General features: G+C 36.4%; 1 protein-coding gene across 1 annotated transcript; it reads right to left on the bottom strand.

The window, feature by feature from the left end:
* Positions 1-2,612: 2,612 nt before the first annotated feature.
* LOC109208763 (apolipoprotein A-I-like) lies at positions 2,613-15,851 on the bottom strand. The gene is made up of 14 exons (XM_019371919.1): positions 15,404-15,851; positions 13,291-13,418; positions 12,993-13,178; positions 10,724-10,792; positions 10,582-10,638; positions 6,891-6,944; positions 6,759-6,821; positions 6,591-6,653; positions 5,402-5,566; positions 5,070-5,225; positions 4,273-4,353; positions 4,108-4,169; positions 3,861-3,992; positions 2,613-2,968 (listed from the first exon to the last, which is right to left on the bottom strand). The coding sequence occupies exons 1-13, from the start codon at positions 15,576-15,578 to the stop codon at positions 3,911-3,913; spliced, it is 1,341 nt and encodes a 446-aa protein (XP_019227464.1). The 5' UTR covers positions 15,579-15,851; the 3' UTR covers positions 2,613-2,968; positions 3,861-3,910.
* Between the last annotated feature and the right edge of the window lie 4,194 nt (positions 15,852-20,045).

Here is a 20,045-nt window from a genome sequence, read left to right as displayed (position 1 = left end):
ATATATATATATATATATATATATATATATATATATATATATATATATATATATATATGTATATAGACACACACACACACACACACACACACTTCACTGTAATACTATAACGTATATATAACTTGTTATAGTATATGTTAGTGTGTGTATATATATAACACACACACTTGGTGCTACTTTAACTACATATACAGCATGTTATAGTACATTATATTGTATTCATTATTTGTATTGTAATTATTTTTAATATTCAACGATGCATCTGAGTAGGTTATAAGTCGATGAACAAATATATATATATATATATATATATATATATATANNNATATATATAGATAGATATAAAACGCTTCGTTGTACTACTTTAAATACATATATAGCATGTTAGAGTATATTTTAGTATATTCATCCCTTGTATTACAAACGTGTTAAAGGATTAAATTTATATTATTTAGATAGTAAATATAAAAGTGATTTTTAATTTTAACCAATGTTGACCTGAAAAAAGACCAACTTTGGTCGCTAATTATCCAGAAATTAAAATTAGCGACAAAGTTGGTCGCTAATTATGCAGAAATTAAAATTAGCGACCAAAGTTGGTCACTAAATTTAAATAAGATTTATTTATATTTTATATATTATTTAATATAATAATATAATTGTTATACGTTAGAACTGGGTCCCAGATTAGCGATCTATATTTATTTATATTTTATAAAAAAAATTTAAATAATAATATAATTATTAAAATTTTATAACTGGGTAGATTAGCGACCAAAGTTGGTCTCTATCTGCTTCCCCTTCCGTAAGCGACCAACTTTGGTCGCTAACTTTGAATTATATTTATTTATATTTTATAAAAAAAATTTAAATAATAATATAATTATTAAAATTTTATAACTGGGTAGATTAGCGACCAAAGTTGGTTTCTATCTGCTTCCCCTTTCGTAAGCGACCAACTTTGGTCGCTAATTTTAAATTGTATTTATTTATATTTTATAAATTTTTTTAAATAATAATATAATTATTACAATTTTATAAGTGGGTCCCACTTTAGCGACAAAGTTGGTCGCTAATTTCAATAAGCAAGTCTGACTAGTCCGGTCAACATTTTGACCACATTATCGACCAAAAAGCGACCAACCTTGGTCGCTAATGTATTTAGAATAATTATTTAATTATTTTCTCCAATTTAGCGACCAACTTTGGTCGCTTTTCTTGACAGACCAATTTTGATCGCCAAATTTTGGTCGCTTTTTTCCATATTTCTAGTAGTGTTTGCTGAATGCTAACTTCATTTACTATGAGGGCTCGTCAAACTGATTGTCTATACCTGCAGGCATGAATGCAGCGTCCCCAACAAAAGGACGTCAGTATGAATAATGTACCGAGTATGTAAGGCGGAATTGGAACATAACAATAAGTCAACGTTAATTAAGGACATGGAAGAAACACGGAGTAAAGGACTCAACCTGTAAGTCTGGATAGCTCTATAAATCATGAAATACTTATAATGTCATGCATATGCGTATGAATGTCATGTCGTGCATAGATACATGTGTTCATAACATCATCAAGCCTCTGAGGGCATCCATCATATCTTCTCGGGCACTGTCGGCAAATCATCAATATATACCAGCTGATCAGGTGGTGGTGCGTATATAACGCCATAACCTTTCCCATATCCCATATACATATATATGTCCATAACCTCATCACACCTCTGAGGGCATCCCATCATATCATATCGACCACTGTGGGCAAATCATCAATGTTTACCAACTGATCAGGTGGTGGTGCGTATATAACGCCATAACCTTTCCCATATCCCATATTCAAATTGCGTATACGCAATTTGATCCCTGCATAATAGCAACTGTTTGATGGCAAAATCTCATGTTATAGTGGAGCCTTTATACTGCTAGCTACACAGAGCACAATCTCTTACCCTAAAAATGGTTGCATATGCGAGTACAAACTATGAGAAATCCATCAATCTACATGTGATGTGTCAAGTGTGAATAGATAATTGTCCTTCAGTCAATAGCTTGATACGCATAAGGTCATGGAATACACACGAGTGTCAAGTGTAATAGACATTGTTTTTCAGTCAATAGCTTGATACGCATAACGGCATAAGGTCATGAAATACACATGATGAGCTACAACAATAGTAAAATGCCTAACATGCCAAGATTGTTCGAATTTTCGGAGACTTGCTCCATTAGAACCCCAAGAGACTTCCTTTCGAAGTATTCTCTATGGCAAAGGCACTATATCTTATCTTAAGACGAAGTTGCCACCCCGCCTGCTTTAGTCTCAAACAGGGTGCAAATTGAGGTGTACAACTGGACCAAACTTAGCACACGACAAAAGTTAGCAGTAACAATAATAACACATATGCTTGGTCTCATGTTCCCTCGAACAAGTTCTCTTTAGACAAGAACAGATCAGAATAAAGAAAACACATGAATTGCAAACATCCTCCACCCTTGATGCTTGAATATTAGCCGAAGGGTGGTAGTAATTCCGTCTGTTGTCACAGTGAGGGCCCTTTTTACCCTTCTTTTTACCCAAATAAAGACGTTTCATAAAAACATGATTAGAAAAGATTAAACAGAAATAACCTCTTATCAATTATGAATATGGAGATCCTAATACAACGAAGACAAGTTCTTTGCATTTAATAAATAATACAACTAAGTCAATATATTAACTTTGATGTGGAAAGAGTGACAAGTTTCTAACGTAACAGCACGCTGGAGAGATCATAGTACACAACACCGACACTAACCAATGTAAAAGCTGTGATACACCAACAAAAAAATATCAAACCTACTCCTCTGTATCCCCAATTTATGCTTTATGCACATCATGAAAAACCTACGGCAAGAAACTTCAAAAACATAAAGATTCTGCACGATGACTCTCGACACTTCAAACACCCAGCGACAGAATGACAACCAACCTGCAAAAGATGAAACAACCAAAATATCAGACGCCAAGCAGTGGAGGACAACACAATAATCATGTGCCTAGACGCATGTCCTTTTTCGCCACACACAGAAATAAAGATTTGTTAACAGGTAATATCACGAAGGCTTTTGGTTTTTACTGCGTTACTCCCCAAAGACACATAAATTCAACAGGAAATTGTCCATATCTTCAGGGAATATGTTTTATCAATTATATGTGGCTAAATCTGGGGTGAACTTTTCTAGCCAGATAAACTTGAGGACATGTGTTACTTTGGATTTTGGGCAGACAGCAGACTAACCATACGCAACATCCTTCTTCCTTCATGCGAACCACAGGAGAGCAGGAAGGAGCAAACCTCATTTTCCTTTCAGGGTAAAGCTGCACATAGAGCAGGGCTTGCCACACAATTTTCCAAAATAGAAAACTCTCCATGGTCTCTTCTGTTTCTTTCTGTTGCAAGGCATCAGCAATTACCCACGGCCCATTACACTGAGACGGAGTCCTCATTTTTGTTTTTGCACAAATTTTATGAGCAAGTCAGCCCTCTCAAAAGCTTATATTTTCACCTCTCCTTCATCACTCATCTTTTTGGCGTTTTTTCTTGCTGGCAAGGAGAGTGACTTGTATTTGGTCTCTATCAGTTATTAAATATGTTCGCAAAAGTCACCTTATCGCAGCAAAAAAACATGCAGGCAGCATATGCCAAGAGATTCAGAGTATTTCTTAGAGAGGCGACCTAAAAAACATGCTATACTACTACCATTAACCTTTAATCTGAAAACCTGAAACTGTAAATCTGATCCACCAGACACACATGGAAAATAGGAGTATAAATCTGATGCAAGATATCAATGCATCCATAAACTAATTCAATGTGATACCTGTGACCGTAAAACGCTTGATTTCTGATGAAAGCAGTGTACTTCCTTGCCTACTTGTCTGCATGTACCCTCTTGGCCTTACGACGTGAATGGTGTGCATGACCATTTCGGCTGGGTTTCTTCACCTTTGTGCTGTAATAGATAATCAAAAGACGGGGAATTCTGAGCCTCATTAAAAGAGTAAACCTGCAGAAAAGGTAGATCACTGCGAATTTGCAAACAAGGGAACAAAAAAAACTGTGCTAACCAGAAAATGGCAGACAAAAGTTTGAACAGTATTATAACTGGCAGAGCCAACACCGCTGAGGCCTACATCATAAAAATCAGCAAGAACTTCAAGTATGAGATCATCAAATTGAATCAAAAAGAGAGGAGATGGCAAGACCATAGAATAGGAATAAAAGATACATACAGCAAACCAGACAAACTCCTTTGTTGCAAGAGGTCTTGTAAGCTCATGTTTCTTCAGTGTTTCGTCGACTGTGTCTTGCAGCTTCAAATGGCATGAAACATTGATTTAGAATTGATGGACCAAGATAATTTAAATGCTATAAGCAGCATAGGCATACTGGCAAAGACATTCAAGCAGCATAGGCATAATAGCAAAGACATTCGCTACTTCATAGATACTTCCACCAGATCATTCAACTCGTAAAGATCAGAATGAGAAATATTATAACATCGTTACCTCTTCCGACAGAGTTTGAAAGCTACTCTTCTAGTCAATTTACATTCTTCTTTATCATCTTAAAAGGTAAAGAGAATCCAACACGACCAGCAGAAGAAAAATGACCATCATTGGCAGAGCTAAACCACAAATAGTCAGAACTTGGGGAATGTTGGGAATACACACCGGTAACTCAACCACTCTTCATGCACTGATTCCCAAGACATTTCCCCAAGTTAATTTGGTTAATTTAATAGCTAAAGCAAAATCATTCTTTATAACAAGACTCTTCCACACTAAGAATACAGATGCAGCAAGACAGGCAGGGAATGTAACTTAAAGAGTCTACAGGATCTTTTTTTTTTTTGGGGGGGAGAATCGACTTTACAGGGATTATTGAAACTTGAATACACAATTAACTGATGCAGTAGTAAAATTACTGGAAAAATTTACAAAGAGACTGACTGTATATCTTAATCCCAAATACACCTCTGTAAGATCTGAATACTCAGGGACTATCATATCAATTTATTTTCTCACACCTGATGATGGTATACTGTTGCAGACTCAAGGAACTTTCCATAATGATGAACTGCCACATCTGTGTATGGCTTTACAGCAATACGGACTTTCTCCACATGAGGTTTTGTAGCAGTGGCAACCTGATCAATGTATGGCTTGCTGAATTTCTTAAGTTCCTGCAAAAATTATGCTTTTGTCACATTACATACAAATAAAGCCGGGAAAACATGTAGTAGCAGTTATAAATTTGATGCATTTATGGCAAGAACATGAAACTATATTTTTTATTCTACCTACTCATGAGAGGTTAAAAATTATTGTTCATTTAAATGTACTCAACAAGGGATGTCACCTGAACATGGGGTTCTGCTACTTCCTGAACTTTGACAATATGAGGAGTTATCGCGCCTTTAGATGTTTCATAAATTTCAAATGTTTTAGTCTTTAGCAATTCCGCGTGTGGCTTGAGGTTAGTGGTGATCACCACCCATTGTTCCTTCACAGCTGGCATCCATTTCTACAAACAGTAGCGCGAGAAAATTACTAAGATCCTCTATCTTGATCTCAAATACAACAGGCAAACTAGCTTAAGGGATATAATAAATGTTTGCAGTTAGACAATTGTATGTACATCTGAAAAAGTAACGAAGAATCTTCCCCGTAGCTTGTCCTTATTCTTGATTTTTCTCCTCCAGAATGTCAGATGACCATATGCCATTTAGCAGACGAGAACTCACCTCTTGGGAAGAATTTAAAGATACTCTACCATTTTTCCAATGTAAGGTACCACTTATTGCATTGTTAACAGGAAATCTCAAACTAGTCTAGCTTTAATGTCCAAGTACTTATTTCCATGATGGGGTGAGTATGATGTTAGGTAATAAAATGCCCATCATACGAACACCTATTAAGGTTTTTTGTTGGTGAATTATCTCAGCACACGAGATCAGAATTCACAGGAAGAAACAACAAGATTCTATAACTTCTTTATTAATTCTTCAAGACCAGGAACTCCCAGATACATCTAGTTCTATCTTCGTCCGTGTTTGCTGCACCTTGATAAGTAGAGACATCTAAATTAATCATACCCACCTATTGCAGATTACTTCTCTATATATTAAATACATGGGATGATGGGAAATAGATACAGAAAAGTGACATGACCACACAAAGGAAGTCACTGCTCTTTCTTCTTTTCAATTTCTGTGACACTCAAACCATTTTGGGACATTCCAAAATATTCGACATCGTGCTATTTCTGTCCAACTTTACAAACTTCCAAGAATAAGTCCATAAAATTAATCAACTTTCATGACTTGTACTTTATCAAACTAACTCTTTCAACCACTATTTACTATTTTCTTCCACACACACACACACATATATGTCAAAATGAATCTTAAACTAAGTGCCCAACCAACGCCATCAAATAAAATTGTGTGAATTCTTATCTGGAAGGTTATGGAAATACAAACTAGACTAAATGAAGCAATAATAAGGCAATAAAAAATCAGATACTAAATGATGCAAAGCTGACGTACTGTTTTGACTGTTTCTACATGTGGCGCAGCCCATACCTCAGCTTGGGCCTTCTTCTCAACTGCCTAAGAAGCACGTAAAAATGGTAAACAGGATAGAGTAGTAGATCAATCAAGCATCATTGTATAGTCGATAGTTTAAAAGGATATCCAATAGCAACAAGTGTATACCTTCTGTATCATTATGTCCATGGCAGGTTTCCCATGCTCCTGCCAATGCTTCTCCAAAAGAGACTGAAATTCACAGCATAATCAGCACTCCATTTACAATAATGTTCAGTACAACTTTTATGCTCAAAATACCTGGTAGTGACTCCAACGAACTGCCAGCCAACGTGGAAGCCACGCCCCATGCACCTGAGTTTTCAAAGAAAGGAAAGAAAGAAGTTAGCATTTATATATAATGATTCATCATCTACACCATAACAAGGCTGGAAAAGGGAAAAGAACAAGGAAGCAACAGCAAACAAAATAAGCACTAGCATTTTCCTATCTAAAAATATAAGCATTAGTATTATAAAACACAAGCTGATGTTACTGTCTTTCCTTGCAAGACTTAACTTGACATGAAAAAAGTATCATACCAAATGAATGATGTAGAATGCAACATTGATCCCTTTTCTACTTTATGATAGGTTATGCAAGGTGCATGATAGGGGTGTGCATTCAATTTATCGACTCGATTTTGACCCTTATCGATAATTACTTATTGATTATCGATCTGTACATATGCTTATCGTTATCGTTTCAATAAGGTTTTGATTTTTTCGATTTCGATTTATCGATTTTTGGGGCTTATCGATTCGGTTATCGATTACACCAATAAGAAAATTTGCGGAAACCCACGGAAAGTATATCGCTATAAACACGCCTAACTAATATGGACCAAAAGAAGCTAAAATAAGACGAACACCGTTTATAACATAAAAATTGGGTCAACAAGCACATGCAACGAAACTAAAGCAAGGGATCAAATGTATGCCACCAACACTCCAACGGTATAAAAAAAATAAAAATACATCACCACGGCCAATTCTATTTTCCATTAATTTGAACTTCATTCCCTTGAGCTTTAAATATGATCATTCCTTAAATGTGGTAGATGAAATAATAGGGTTAGGGACTTAGGGTAAAGGAAAGGGTATTATAGAATAAGGGTAAAAAAAAATTAAAAAAAATTTAAAAAAATTATTTTTTTTTAGTATTTCTTATCGGTTTATCGATAAACCGATAACCGAAGAGGACAAAATCGAAATCGAAATCGATAACTCGATAAGGAAAATTACGAAATCGAAATCGAAATCGATAAATCGATAAACCGATAACAAATAATCGATTCGATTTATCGATAAACCGATTCGAATGCACACCCCTAGTGTAGGAAGCATAATCTTACCACATGAAACAGATACTCACATTCGAAAAGATTCACAACTAAATCGCCATACGTCACCACTAATCAGACAACTTCCACATACCAGAACTCCAAAACCAAGCAAGACGGAAAACAGAACGGGGACCTAAGTTGCTCGGACTCAGGTGCGGGTATATGATACGGGGATGGATCCGAGTATCGGATTCGGCAAAATCGAAATTTTAAGATCCAGGGGTACGGATACGGGTATGGATACGGGGCGATTCGGCTACTAAAAATAGAGCTATAAATTATTATAAATTTTGAGAGATATTCTGTGAAAAACTTACATGAATATTGTAGAATTCAATCTTTCATTCTCCAAGATGGACATTATTCTTTCATTCTCCTAAATCTGTTTTATATTTTATTTTGAGAAATCAAAATCTCAATTTTTCTCCCAAATTGTCAATGGACTCTGGTCAAAGTGTCCGAAGTCAGTTGACCGAATCCAGGACGTATCCCGCTCCTGCTCCCGTCCCCGTCTACGAGACGGGGACGGCACCAAAATCGAAGAGTCCGCGCAACTTAGACGGGGACCACAAAAACCACCTTTTCCTCCTTATATTAATGACGTGCGTGTTAAAACCAACCGCACTTTTTATCTTCTTATTAGATTGTTCTCACTCTAATGGTACAGTTTAGGGCTGGGCATATATCGGGTAAAACCGATAACCCGAACCGTTAATTGTTTATCGGGTTACTGGGTTAACGGTTCGGTAATGGTTTAGAATTTTTTCACTATTGGATTATCGGTTCGGGCCTCGATTTTCCAATTTTGTTAATGGGTTAACCGATAACCCAATAAGAATTAATAAAATTATGACTTTATCCTTAAGTATATACATATGCTAAGGCTTCAGTTCATTCTCTCCTATCCTTTCTCACCCACACTCTTCAGTTGCCACATCTTCATTCTTCATAGACCTTACTAGTTACTCCTAGCGTAAGTCTTTAGTCTTATACATTCGGCTTTTAATTTCTGTAACAAAATTCATCTTCATAAAGGGATTGCTCTATGGTTTCTTTTTTCAGGCATTTGACAACAACATCCACTTTATCTTGGACTGTTTGAGGTCTTCAACGCTCGTGGAAGTGCAGGTATTGTGTGAAATAATTATTCTAAATCAACTATTGTTGTTATCATATCGGAGGAGGCACCTAATGCCTTGGAACATTTTGTGGGAATTGATGCAATTTGATTAGTATTTATCCACTGTTTTTTTGGTGAAGCCTATAAGGATTGAGTAGTTGTTGTCTTGTTAACTTGAATTTGAATTGTTAATACTATATGTTTGGACTTGTTAATTTTAAGGTGAAGTAGCTACTACTTTGTATTATTATTATTATTATTATATTATTATTTAATGTATTTGGACAATTGTTGTTGAAGAACTAGTACTATTCCAGTTGTGGCCACTGGACAAAACGCAGAAATGGGTAGTATACTGTATGTAAATTCTTCCCTTTTTTGCTCAACTCCAGTGAATTGTCTTCTTTTTTTTTCCTTAACTCTAGATTGAGTTATCTTATCGGGTAAACCGATAACCGAACCGATAATGATCGGTAACCGATTAACCGATACCCGATAACCGATATCTTATCGGTTCGGTTATCGGTTTATCAAATTTGTAAACCGATAACCGATATGCTAAACCAATAATATTCATAACCGACCTGAACCGACCGATGCCCACCCCTAGTACAGTTGTAGACAAGCTCATGATAACCCGCAAAATTTGAAAAATTAGCTAAATTTCATATTACAATTTTTTTCCGCATGCTAACCATATATCAACAGAATCCAAAGACATTCTATCAGATACCAATGATTTAAACAAAAAAAGACCATATTTTATTATACCACCTAAAAGAAAGGGCAGACAAGTTGTAAAACTTTAGAGATGCCATCTACCAATATATGCAGGACTGACTGCATTTTTTTTCTCCCCCGAAATTCATTTACAGGTTGCAAATAGACAACCACCAAACAAGACAGCAGCCACACATTTACAGCATCCACATTAATGCAAACACCAAAAGAAACCCACATATCCCTCAGGAATACCTGTCTCTTCGACCTGTTTGCCTTGTGTATTTATGATTGTTGTCATCCTTCCATTATTCTTCACTTAAGCAAATATCACCCACTTACATGACGGCCATCATCCTTTATAACAGAAATGGTTTAGACCACATCTATCAACACATTTCTTTTCCCTTTTAGCCTCCAATAGTAAAAACAATGCAGCATTAAAACCACCAGCTAAAGACCAGCATCACCTCCACACCACTACCCCTTACTACTAAGATCACCCACCATCCTGCTGTCCATAAAACTACTGATATCCCAGTTCCGACATACAAGGCTGATACAAAAAGCTAACCCATAAAACTGGCATATCAAACTCGTAACATAGTATGAATGGTAGGCCAATGCACCAGGATACTAGAAAGGAATCATTAACATGGATCACAGGATTCCTCAGCTAGCTGAGAAACTGAGATGGAACCTCCTATTTTCAATAGTAATTGTAGTCCTGAATTCACATGATAAAAAAAGGGAATTAGAACATCTACCTCCATCAGCTCCTTCGCCTTCGATGTGGCTTCAAACCTTGCTCTAATCATTTCCTCCTGAAAAGCAAAATTGAGAGGCTTTAGAAATTGTTATCCACCACACAAGTTTCACAACTTTTGAGCTGTTTTCTATCAAGAACACCTCAGCAAGTTGAAGAGCTCGTTCAGTTTTTTGCAGTTTCTTCTTCTGTTCATCAATGGTCTTTTGGAGCTGCATAAACCAAATAGAAACAAAATCACTTCGTATAGTTGGGCTGAAATATTGCACGTAGCCACCAAAACTTAATTGGACCAGCAGCAAGAGCTAACAAATCTTTGTAGACATCACAAGAAGAAGTCATGGCAATTTAAAGTTTGTTTAGCAGCAGAAGGAAATAAATTTGTGTAATTAAAAAGGCAGCTTAAATTCCCGGAACACTTCATCATTTATATAAGCTTCACAGTATCTTCAAGAACACAGTCATCACGGCTTACTCCTGTATAAAATTCTCATATGACATCATCTCAGGGTACGAGAGGAGAAGAGCGGTTTTTTTTTAGTGAAAGGAGATAAGGGATCTGTCTTTCTAACAAGGTTTGCTTCCCATCAAAATTAACATATGCACTGCCAGTCTGCCACACACTTGAGACTAAAAGCAAATAATTATAACTGAAACAACCGAGGCTTCCAATTAAAGATAAGTACAATAATTTGTTAGCTTTTTGTTCTTTCATACCACCCTTTTCCATTTCCAACATTCTTTTATTTGTCGGACCAACCAGAATTATTTGACTGCTCTCCCAGCTTCTTCTTGTCCAAACTATAATACTACCAAAATCTACTATATTCACTGTCTCTTGAGGAGGCAAACATTCTACTGGATAGACTCTCTAAATAGCTAATTTTTGGACTCAATTAATTACAGCAATGCAACTACAGCATCTTGTTTATCCTCTTATATGACAACATGAAGGTGTTTCCTGAGGCACCCATTCATATCCTATGCTACATTAGGCTTCATTTATTCAACATTTTGATAATGTTGACTCCTTATTTACCTTTTCTTCACAAATTATTCACATTCCTTGCTATAAAGATTTAGATCCTATCAAACTTCGAGAATCCTTTTGTGGTTATGAGCTCTTTTGACAAAAGGATCACTGCTTATAAAAGTCAGAGCTCTGCAGCCACTTTCACCTTTCTTTCTTTTTCCTTTTTCTTGATAAGTACCTTCACCTTTCTATGTTTCAGCTAACATTTTAAGTCCTATGTCCATCTTTCCTATGAGCTCCACTATAGGTGTAAATTGATAAAGAAAATCTAGCAGGAAAGCATTTAGAAGTTGTTTCTTTTTTGTAATTTTCTGTTTGTTGCAGTGATTGAACAATGTTAGATAGCTGTCATAATAACTCTAGAATGATGCGCAGGACAACAGCTGTGACCAAGAACCAAAATAACATACATCAAACTGCTTTTTCCAATACCTCTATTGAGTTACTTGGCTCCAGGCGCTCGATTAAAACGGAACACTCATTAAATGACAAGCAAAATGTAATCCACGGATCTTTTTTTTTTAAATTTAAAAAAAAAAGGGATAATGCAGCTCACCAATAATAGATTTACTTTTTTTCCTTTTTATCTTGTTAATGCATAAAGGACCTCCTAACTGACAATGCAATAAATGAAAGTTTCTTTAGTTTTAACACACGACAATCTTAGTAGAAGGAGCATTACTTTAGTCAACAAATGTTATATGTGCCAGCAGAGATCAGAAAGTGTTAACCATCTGTTTCTTCATTGCCCAGTCACTGCTGATATTTGGAACTTCTTCCTATCCACTTTTGGTATAACTTGGATCATGCCTCACACCATCAAGGAAGCCTATATTAGCTGGATTTTTTGTAGAGTTGACAAAGCCATCAAAAGAATATGGAGAATGATCCCAGCAGTCATATTTTGGATTGTTTGGAAGGAAAGAAATGGCAGATGTCTTGATGGAATATCAACTCCAACACATTCCCTAAAAGCTAGATGTTTAGTTAGTTTGTTCAGTTGGAACTTTCTCTCCCCTGTTAATAGGGTTGACATTTTATTGGATTTTGTTAGCTCACTGGTTCTAGCATAGGTACTCTTGTACTGGAGCGTACAATGTTTTTTGCCTTTTGTACGGGAGCTAAACATATTTTGTGTTATTGTAATTTGGCATCTTCCTGATGCCCTTTCAATGATATTATCTTACTTCATCAAAAAAAAAAAGGAAGTTTCTTTATGCTTTGTTGTTGAAACTTTTGTAGTGAAATTCCAATTGTTAAAATATCTGCAGTAGCGACTAACAAAGACAAAGATAACACCACTTGCAAAGAAAAGCAAAACGAAAGCAAATGAGCTACTTATTCTTTCATAAAAAAGATAAAGCAGATCAAGAGCTTACCTTGTCAACCGTCAAATTTAACTCAGTGACTTTTTTCTCGGTTTCACCTTTATGGGCTTCAAAGTCTTTTTTCTCCTTATTCTTCATTTCAACTTCCTCTTTTAGTCTCTCAACTTGCTTTTCAAGCTGATCAGCTCGTGCACGAGCCTTTCCAACTTGCTCCTCAGCATCTAGTGTTCCCTTATTCTAGACAAAACAATACAACTTAAGAGGTTACGAACTACATCAACACTGTTGAGACATTTTCATCAAACTAAAATTGCATACAAAAGCCAACTTGCTAATTTGAGAGACTCACCTGTAGAGAAGCCAATTCAGTTGACAATGACTTAACCCTCTCTGACTTCTCTTTTATTATCTTCTCCTTGTCAGCAATCACCTCATCCTTTCCTTTCAGTGCTCGCACAGTCTCCTCAATGTTTGATTCTTGAAGAAAAGAAACCCCATTAGAAGGAAAGAGAGACGGCTAGCAATCAATATTTTGTACTTTTATTTAAAATAAAATAAATGGGAGCACCCTACATCCCAAGCACCCATCCAAAACTCACTGTTGCAGAATTATCTCACAGCAAGAGAGAAAACAATATGAAATTTAACAGCCTGAGTACTTGACACCAACAAAGCACAAAGTATGACAACTGCGGAATAGGTCCCGAATTTATTATCCTGTCTCATAATTTTATGGGTATGTGAGAGTTATTTTTGGTTGTGAATATTCCAAATTCACTCTGCTCTTTTGCAGATTACTCCAAGATTTGTACAGTTCACAACAGAGGAAGGTACTAAAATATTATCTCTAAATTTTCTGCAGTTCCCTAAACTGTATCTCTCTATCTCTGGAACATTCTTCGCTACCAAACCAAAAAGTCACCATTTTTTTTAGGTCCAAGAACATAGGCGGCGCCTTTTATTGTGCTTCGAATGTACAAAGTTATCAAAACAACTATGTTCATCTTTGGATTGGCCCTTCTATTGAGACTGCAACATAAATCTTGGGAGTTGGAGAAATCTAACAAATTGGAGTCTGCAGCTTCCTATAGCAAAATCTAAGGGACCTGTTTCTTTAACAAATTCACTTGCAAATAACAATACTTTATTTGCAAGTGGAAGTTTGTTTCACAAGTTTTCAAAGAATTTGGACTTCAATTTGAAATATTGAAGCTAATTTCACAAGTAGAGAATTTCAACTTCATATTATTTCACGCTGAGTGGATTGAATGTGTATCTCGACCTAAAATAAGTTTTCTCAACATCAACCCACAAATCTTGAACTTTCACAAACTTTTTCCCCCAAAAAAAAAACTACAACTATCAATATATAACTTCAACTTCCACAAACTTCTTTTCAACTTCAGTTCAAATAATTACTCCACTTCCACGAACTTCTTTTCAACTTCAGTTCAAATAATTACTTTTTCAACTTCACTCAGACTTTGACCAAACGCATACTAGAAGTACTTACATGTAGAGTAGGTAGCACCCTGCATAAGAAGAAGGCAACAAACGGAAATGTCCAACTTAAGTTCATTCAAAATATATCGATGGCCATAGACTCTCAGTCACGCTCTATTTAAAATGTTCATCACCTTATACCACAGAGCCACTTTTGTTTTCTTTTCTTTAGGGTGTGTGTGTGTTGGGGGGGGAGGGGGGGCATAAATCACAGAGCCACGGGAAATGAAGCCAAAACATGCATAGTTCAACCCACTGATACATAGCCTCAAAGAAACACCAAAGAAAACAGAAGCTAAAAAAACTGATAAACCTCAAGCAGTAAGCAATAGACAATCCTCATTTTATCCTCGCATGTTACATGAGCTGATTTTTACATTCATGTTCCTCTATCCTCCAAAATAAAGAAATACGATGAAAAAAAAAGAACATAGTAATAGCTTACAGCTTTAGTTTCTATTTGACATACTCATTTCTACACCCTATTTGAACAATACAGATAACTTATCACAAGTCAACAGAATAATCCATCACAACACTCACCTAAAACCTCTTCCTTTTTAGAATTCAAGCTCATCAATGTAAGAAATCCAAAAAGATAAGAGCTTCAAATAACTCAGAACTATTAGCTCATCAAATTAACCTCAGAACAAATCTACCCCTCTACATCTAATCTTCTAGCCAAGTAAACCAGACCACAATCCAGAGACTACACTCTCCAAAACATCAACCTAGCCATTTCTACTACCGCTGTTGAACATTATAAGTAATACAGCAAAAACACTGTTCATTGTTTCATCCTGTAATAATGTTCTACTCATAAAACCTTTTTTTCTTCACAATTCCAGCTCATTAATAACAAATTTTAAATACGATAACACCTTTAAGACCAAAACATGAAAACTCACAAGACCAATTATAAATTTTCCAAGAAAAAGAGGGGAAAAGTCAGAACTAACCTAAAGATTGGATCTTGGACTTAAGAAGGTCCAATTCTTGAGAAGTGGGTTCAACATCCGATCTAACCACTTCAACTTCATCATCCAACGATGACCCAGCATCAGCTTTGACATTAGGAACAACGAGAGCAAGAAAAACGAAGAAAATAAACAAGACCCTCCACGAAGATGCCATGTTGGAATCCAAAGCCTGAGAAAAACTAAGGCTCTGGTGATCTAATAAAAGGGTTTTCTACTGCCACGGCTAGATATGTTTTTGTGGGTATGTTTTTTCTGTTTTCGGACTTTCCAAGAAGAGTAGGCTTCAAGTGAATAAATATATCAAAGGGGTTCTTGATGAAGTAGCAGTGTGTGTATTAATCGTGGGGGTGGGGGGTGGGGGATACGAGGCGGCGATGTGTGGGTAGTTGGTCTTTTCTTGTTCAAATCTTCAATATCGCACGTGTCTGGTTATGGTGGAATCTATAGACCCCATGAACCTAAACCATGTCACACTTGGCTTTCATTGATTTAAGGTACATGTGATGAAGAATGATGTACAATTTGTAGTATGTACCGGCATGCTAGTTCAAGTAGTGAAGCACAATGTACAATATACTTAGGCTGAATAACACACCATCCCCTAATTTGCCAACAAAAAAAAAATTATTATACACCTTAATTGTGACCATGACCGGAATCCTGAATCATTCTAACATCTTCATATAACCATGCAGATCCTTTGCTACAGGATTCTTCGAAAAAGCACTCGAAGACCTGGAACCTTGGTTTAGTAATGAATGAAGGGGAAGCTATTCGAGCTTTCTTCGCCAGCGACTTATGTAATGGTCGGCCTTATAAAGCTCGCTAAGCCTCGCTTCCCTCTCCCCTTCACTTATTTATTAAGTGAAAAGTAGTTGTCGGCATTCTACAAGCCCCAATCACATGTTTGGATGTGAGCTATACTCCGTGAGGAGCCAAACGGGCGTATGGCCATGCCATTTGACACCCTTCTCAAATCATTGTTAATCCACAAGCATATCCTAATCCAAGAACTATAACAACATAGTCCCATATGACCTAATCGTCGATGATAAACGCTCGATGCTAAAAAAATCCTGTTAAACCACAATACTCCTCCTTCATAACTGTCATATGATCTCGCAATGCTATCCTGTTGAATCTTCTCATAAGCTTATGCAGCACTAGTTATCACACCTTCCAAATCATCCGTCAAATGCATATGCATCCTCGTGGAGTTGTGCGACTTCCTCAAGCGATCCAAACTCGATTTTCCACGGCCCATAGGCGAAACGAAAGAGAAGCTCATCCATGGCCTCTTCGGCCACTGGCCAGCCTCTAGGGTGGTTAGTCAGTCGTCTATCCATCCAATACAACCTGCAAAATATATTTTTAAATTTTAATAACATCCAAATTTGTGTAAATCTCCTAAAACCAGTCGCATTAAATGCCTTCATGCCAAACAATCTACCTATTTCCATTAAACCTATTAAGTTTCTTTATGGAGAACCTATTATAAAGTGGAATAAACATGAAGTACAATAGGTTATAATCCAAAAAAATTCTTGGTAAATTTTCTTATGGCAAGTTGGATTTGCATGAGTTATGCAAAGTTATTCCTTTTCAATGTAAGATCATAGGACCATGTACTATTGGTTTGATTGAGAGTTCGCATCTATTGATCAAGCTAATTTTGTTTAAGTATTATGTGCTTCTTCTCTCAAAACCAGTCTTTTATTTAAAAACTCAAGGTGATTATTGGCAAATGAGAACACTTAAGTGGTCTCCCAGGTGGAAACCATATGCGGTTACCTTTATTTCTATTGCTTGAATCTCCTTTCCAGACATGTCACCAAGTTTCTTTAGAAACAAATAAGTCCTTTTATTGGTTAATACCGTAGGAAGGCCTCTACATATTGACATGACTAATTAGAAAGGTACTAGACCTAATTGTACAAAGGTGGAGGTGAAAGTTGACTTGTTAGGTAACTTTCCACAAAAAATTAAAGTTGTAGAAGAAGATGATGAAACTAGCGGGGAAGAAACAAAATGGATCAAAATCAGGTATGATTATCTTCAAAAATATTACAAGACATGCAGTAAGTAGGGTCATAATGAGAAGAAGTGTAGAATTTTGCATCATGAATTGATACATGTTGTTCAAGAAGATGGAGGTGCCAATAGCTAGGTAAGGAAAATGTCACTACCCCAAAACCACAATCGGTCGTGATGGAGCCTAACTCACTTGCTAGGCAAGCCAACATAACAAAAACAGAACGTAATAACAGAAATAACAACGAAATAGTATAAGTCTAACGCCATAACACGAATAACTGCGTCAAAATACAATCAATCCCCAAAACTGGTAATACAATATCATGAACTCCAAAACTACAAGTCTGGAATACAGAATAATGATATTGTCTGAATGGAAATAACAGTGCAAATTGCAAAAGGAAAAGAGACGCCAAGACTGCGGTCGGGATGCGACTCTACCTCGTCTCTCCAAAATGCTCACAGTAACACCTCATAGCTAGCAACAACTCGGTCCGGCACCTGGATCTGTACAGTTAAGTGTAGAGTGTAGTATGAGTACAACCAACTCCATATACTCCACAAGTATCATAACTAACCTCAACGAGGTAATAGAAACAAGAACTATAAATGATACTCTCTAATCACCTGTACAATTCATAAATGCAACAAGTACAGAACAGTAATATGATTAGGTCATGAATCATAGAAAGAACCACCTTGGTGCACACAATTACTTAACGCACTCCAAAATATTAAGAAGATATGCAACTAAAGCAGATAACAGTCAAGGAAGTTGCAAGTAAAGATGAAATGCAACAACCAAATCAAACACTGGCCAGCTTTTCCTCAGAATTTCCATAACAGTACCAAACCATTGATCTGTTTTCCTCAATTTTTGCGTGTACACCATCAAGAAGAAACATAAGAGGGTGATCCTAGGGGGATGGATCCATATCCACAAGCTGCATGGACAACTCACGTGCTAATAATATCAACCACACGGACAATTCACGTGTTGCACGGATAACTCACATGCTAATAATATTAATATCTGGATCCACGCGGAAAACTCACGTGCCAATAATATCAACTTTACGGATAACTCACGTACCAACAATCAGAATGCACCCAGCGTGGTTACGATTCAATATCACAATCTGCCCGGCGTGGTCACAAATTACCAGTCCAGATCATATAACATAGAAAACATATATACAAGAATACATGTACATTATCAATGAATGTCAAGTTTCATACTCTTTGACTGGTATAAAAGACATGCTAAAGTGTATGCATGTGCAAAGTGTGATATCATAGCTCAATCCGGCAAATACATCACGAAAGTAGCAATTATCAGGTTCAATAGAGATTGACCACAATGTAACCTCAAATATGATACAAATAGCTCAAAAAAGGGGTACAAATTGGAGGAACATCACAACATAAAGCTTAGCAATCAAATCAAGGCATATCATAGCCTAAGCACTACGCCGAGCATGAATAATACCTCGGTGCATGCACATGGGCTCAATCTCCACACATGAGTGCCACCCATAGCACGTAGTTATCACAAATATCTCAGGCAACTAGTGCCTCAACCAAGTTTAGGTAAGATACTTGATCCAATCCCAATCCACACTCAACAATGAGTGGAAGAGGTCGTTGGAAGAATAGTACCCAACTATGAGTCGGAGTCGATTTCCATAGGGAGGTAACAATGGGTGTTAGAGTGTATACTTGATGCGTGAAGATGAAACAACTTAAATAAACTTCCAGTTAAATTGGTTTGCAATTTACTTCTATAAACTACACTATCAATGCTCAATAAGAGAAATGAAACTATAAATTGACTAATAATTTTTGGCTATTTTCAAATAGGTTAAAAGCCCAGGGATGTAACATTCGCCTAATGGGTTAAGTACGTTAACACTTGTTTTATTGATCAGGTTGTACTATAGCTCTCAACTTAAAGTTACCCACTCAATACCTCTCGGTCATAGAGTGATTTTGCCAATTTGGCTTTCTCAATAGTTGATATGAGCTCAAGTCGGATTTTCTCTATCTCTAGTTCAAACCCTTTAATTAAGCTAGTCAAATCCTTAACTAGCCCAATTTCTTGTTAGCCAAGTTTTCCTAGGCTAGGTCCCTCTTTCTCAAGCAAAGATCAAGTCAAAAAGGCATGAATCAATGCTTGCAACCATTAATTCTAAAATTAAAGCACGAACAAGGCTAAATAACAAACACCCAATCATAAACAAGCATTAAATTAAATACCAATAAGGTTTACACACTAGGGTTGGGTAACAACCCTAGTAAATGTCTAGCTACTCATAATAGAGAATGAAGAAAAAAAGAAGAAATACTTATTAAACCCATAACATAAAATTAAAATGATAAAAAGTATGATGTTTTTCTCCCAAAATGATCACAAATTTCCTAAAATAGTAAACTACAACGGCTACAGCTGAGAAAACTTCAAAACTTGACCTAAAAATATGATTCCCATCTATTTATAGTGGCCCAAAATTTGCTGACAAAAATGTCCCTCGGGAGGTTCTGCGCCCACATAATTCCATGTGTGGTCCGCACATTGCTTGGGTTCGCA

Source organism: Nicotiana attenuata, unplaced genomic scaffold (genome assembly GCF_001879085.1).
Source record: "Nicotiana attenuata strain UT unplaced genomic scaffold, NIATTr2, whole genome shotgun sequence".
NCBI classification, from domain to species: Eukaryota; Viridiplantae; Streptophyta; class Magnoliopsida; order Solanales; family Solanaceae; genus Nicotiana; species Nicotiana attenuata.
Note: the sequence above shows the minus strand (reverse complement) of the source record. Positions and strands in the feature narration are given on the sequence as shown.

Coding starts and splice junctions, on each gene's coding strand:
- LOC109208763 (XM_019371919.1), bottom strand. CDS start 15,578: ATGGCATCTTCGTGGAGGGTCTTGTTTATTTTCTTCGTTTTTCTTGCT. Junction 13,179..13,290: donor CTGAATTGGCTTCTCTACAG/GTGAGTCTCTCA, acceptor TGTTTTGTCTAG/AATAAGGGAACACTAGATGC. Junction 10,639..10,723: donor GAGCTCTTCAACTTGCTGAG/GTGTTCTTGATA, acceptor TTTGCTTTTCAG/GAGGAAATGATTAGAGCAAG.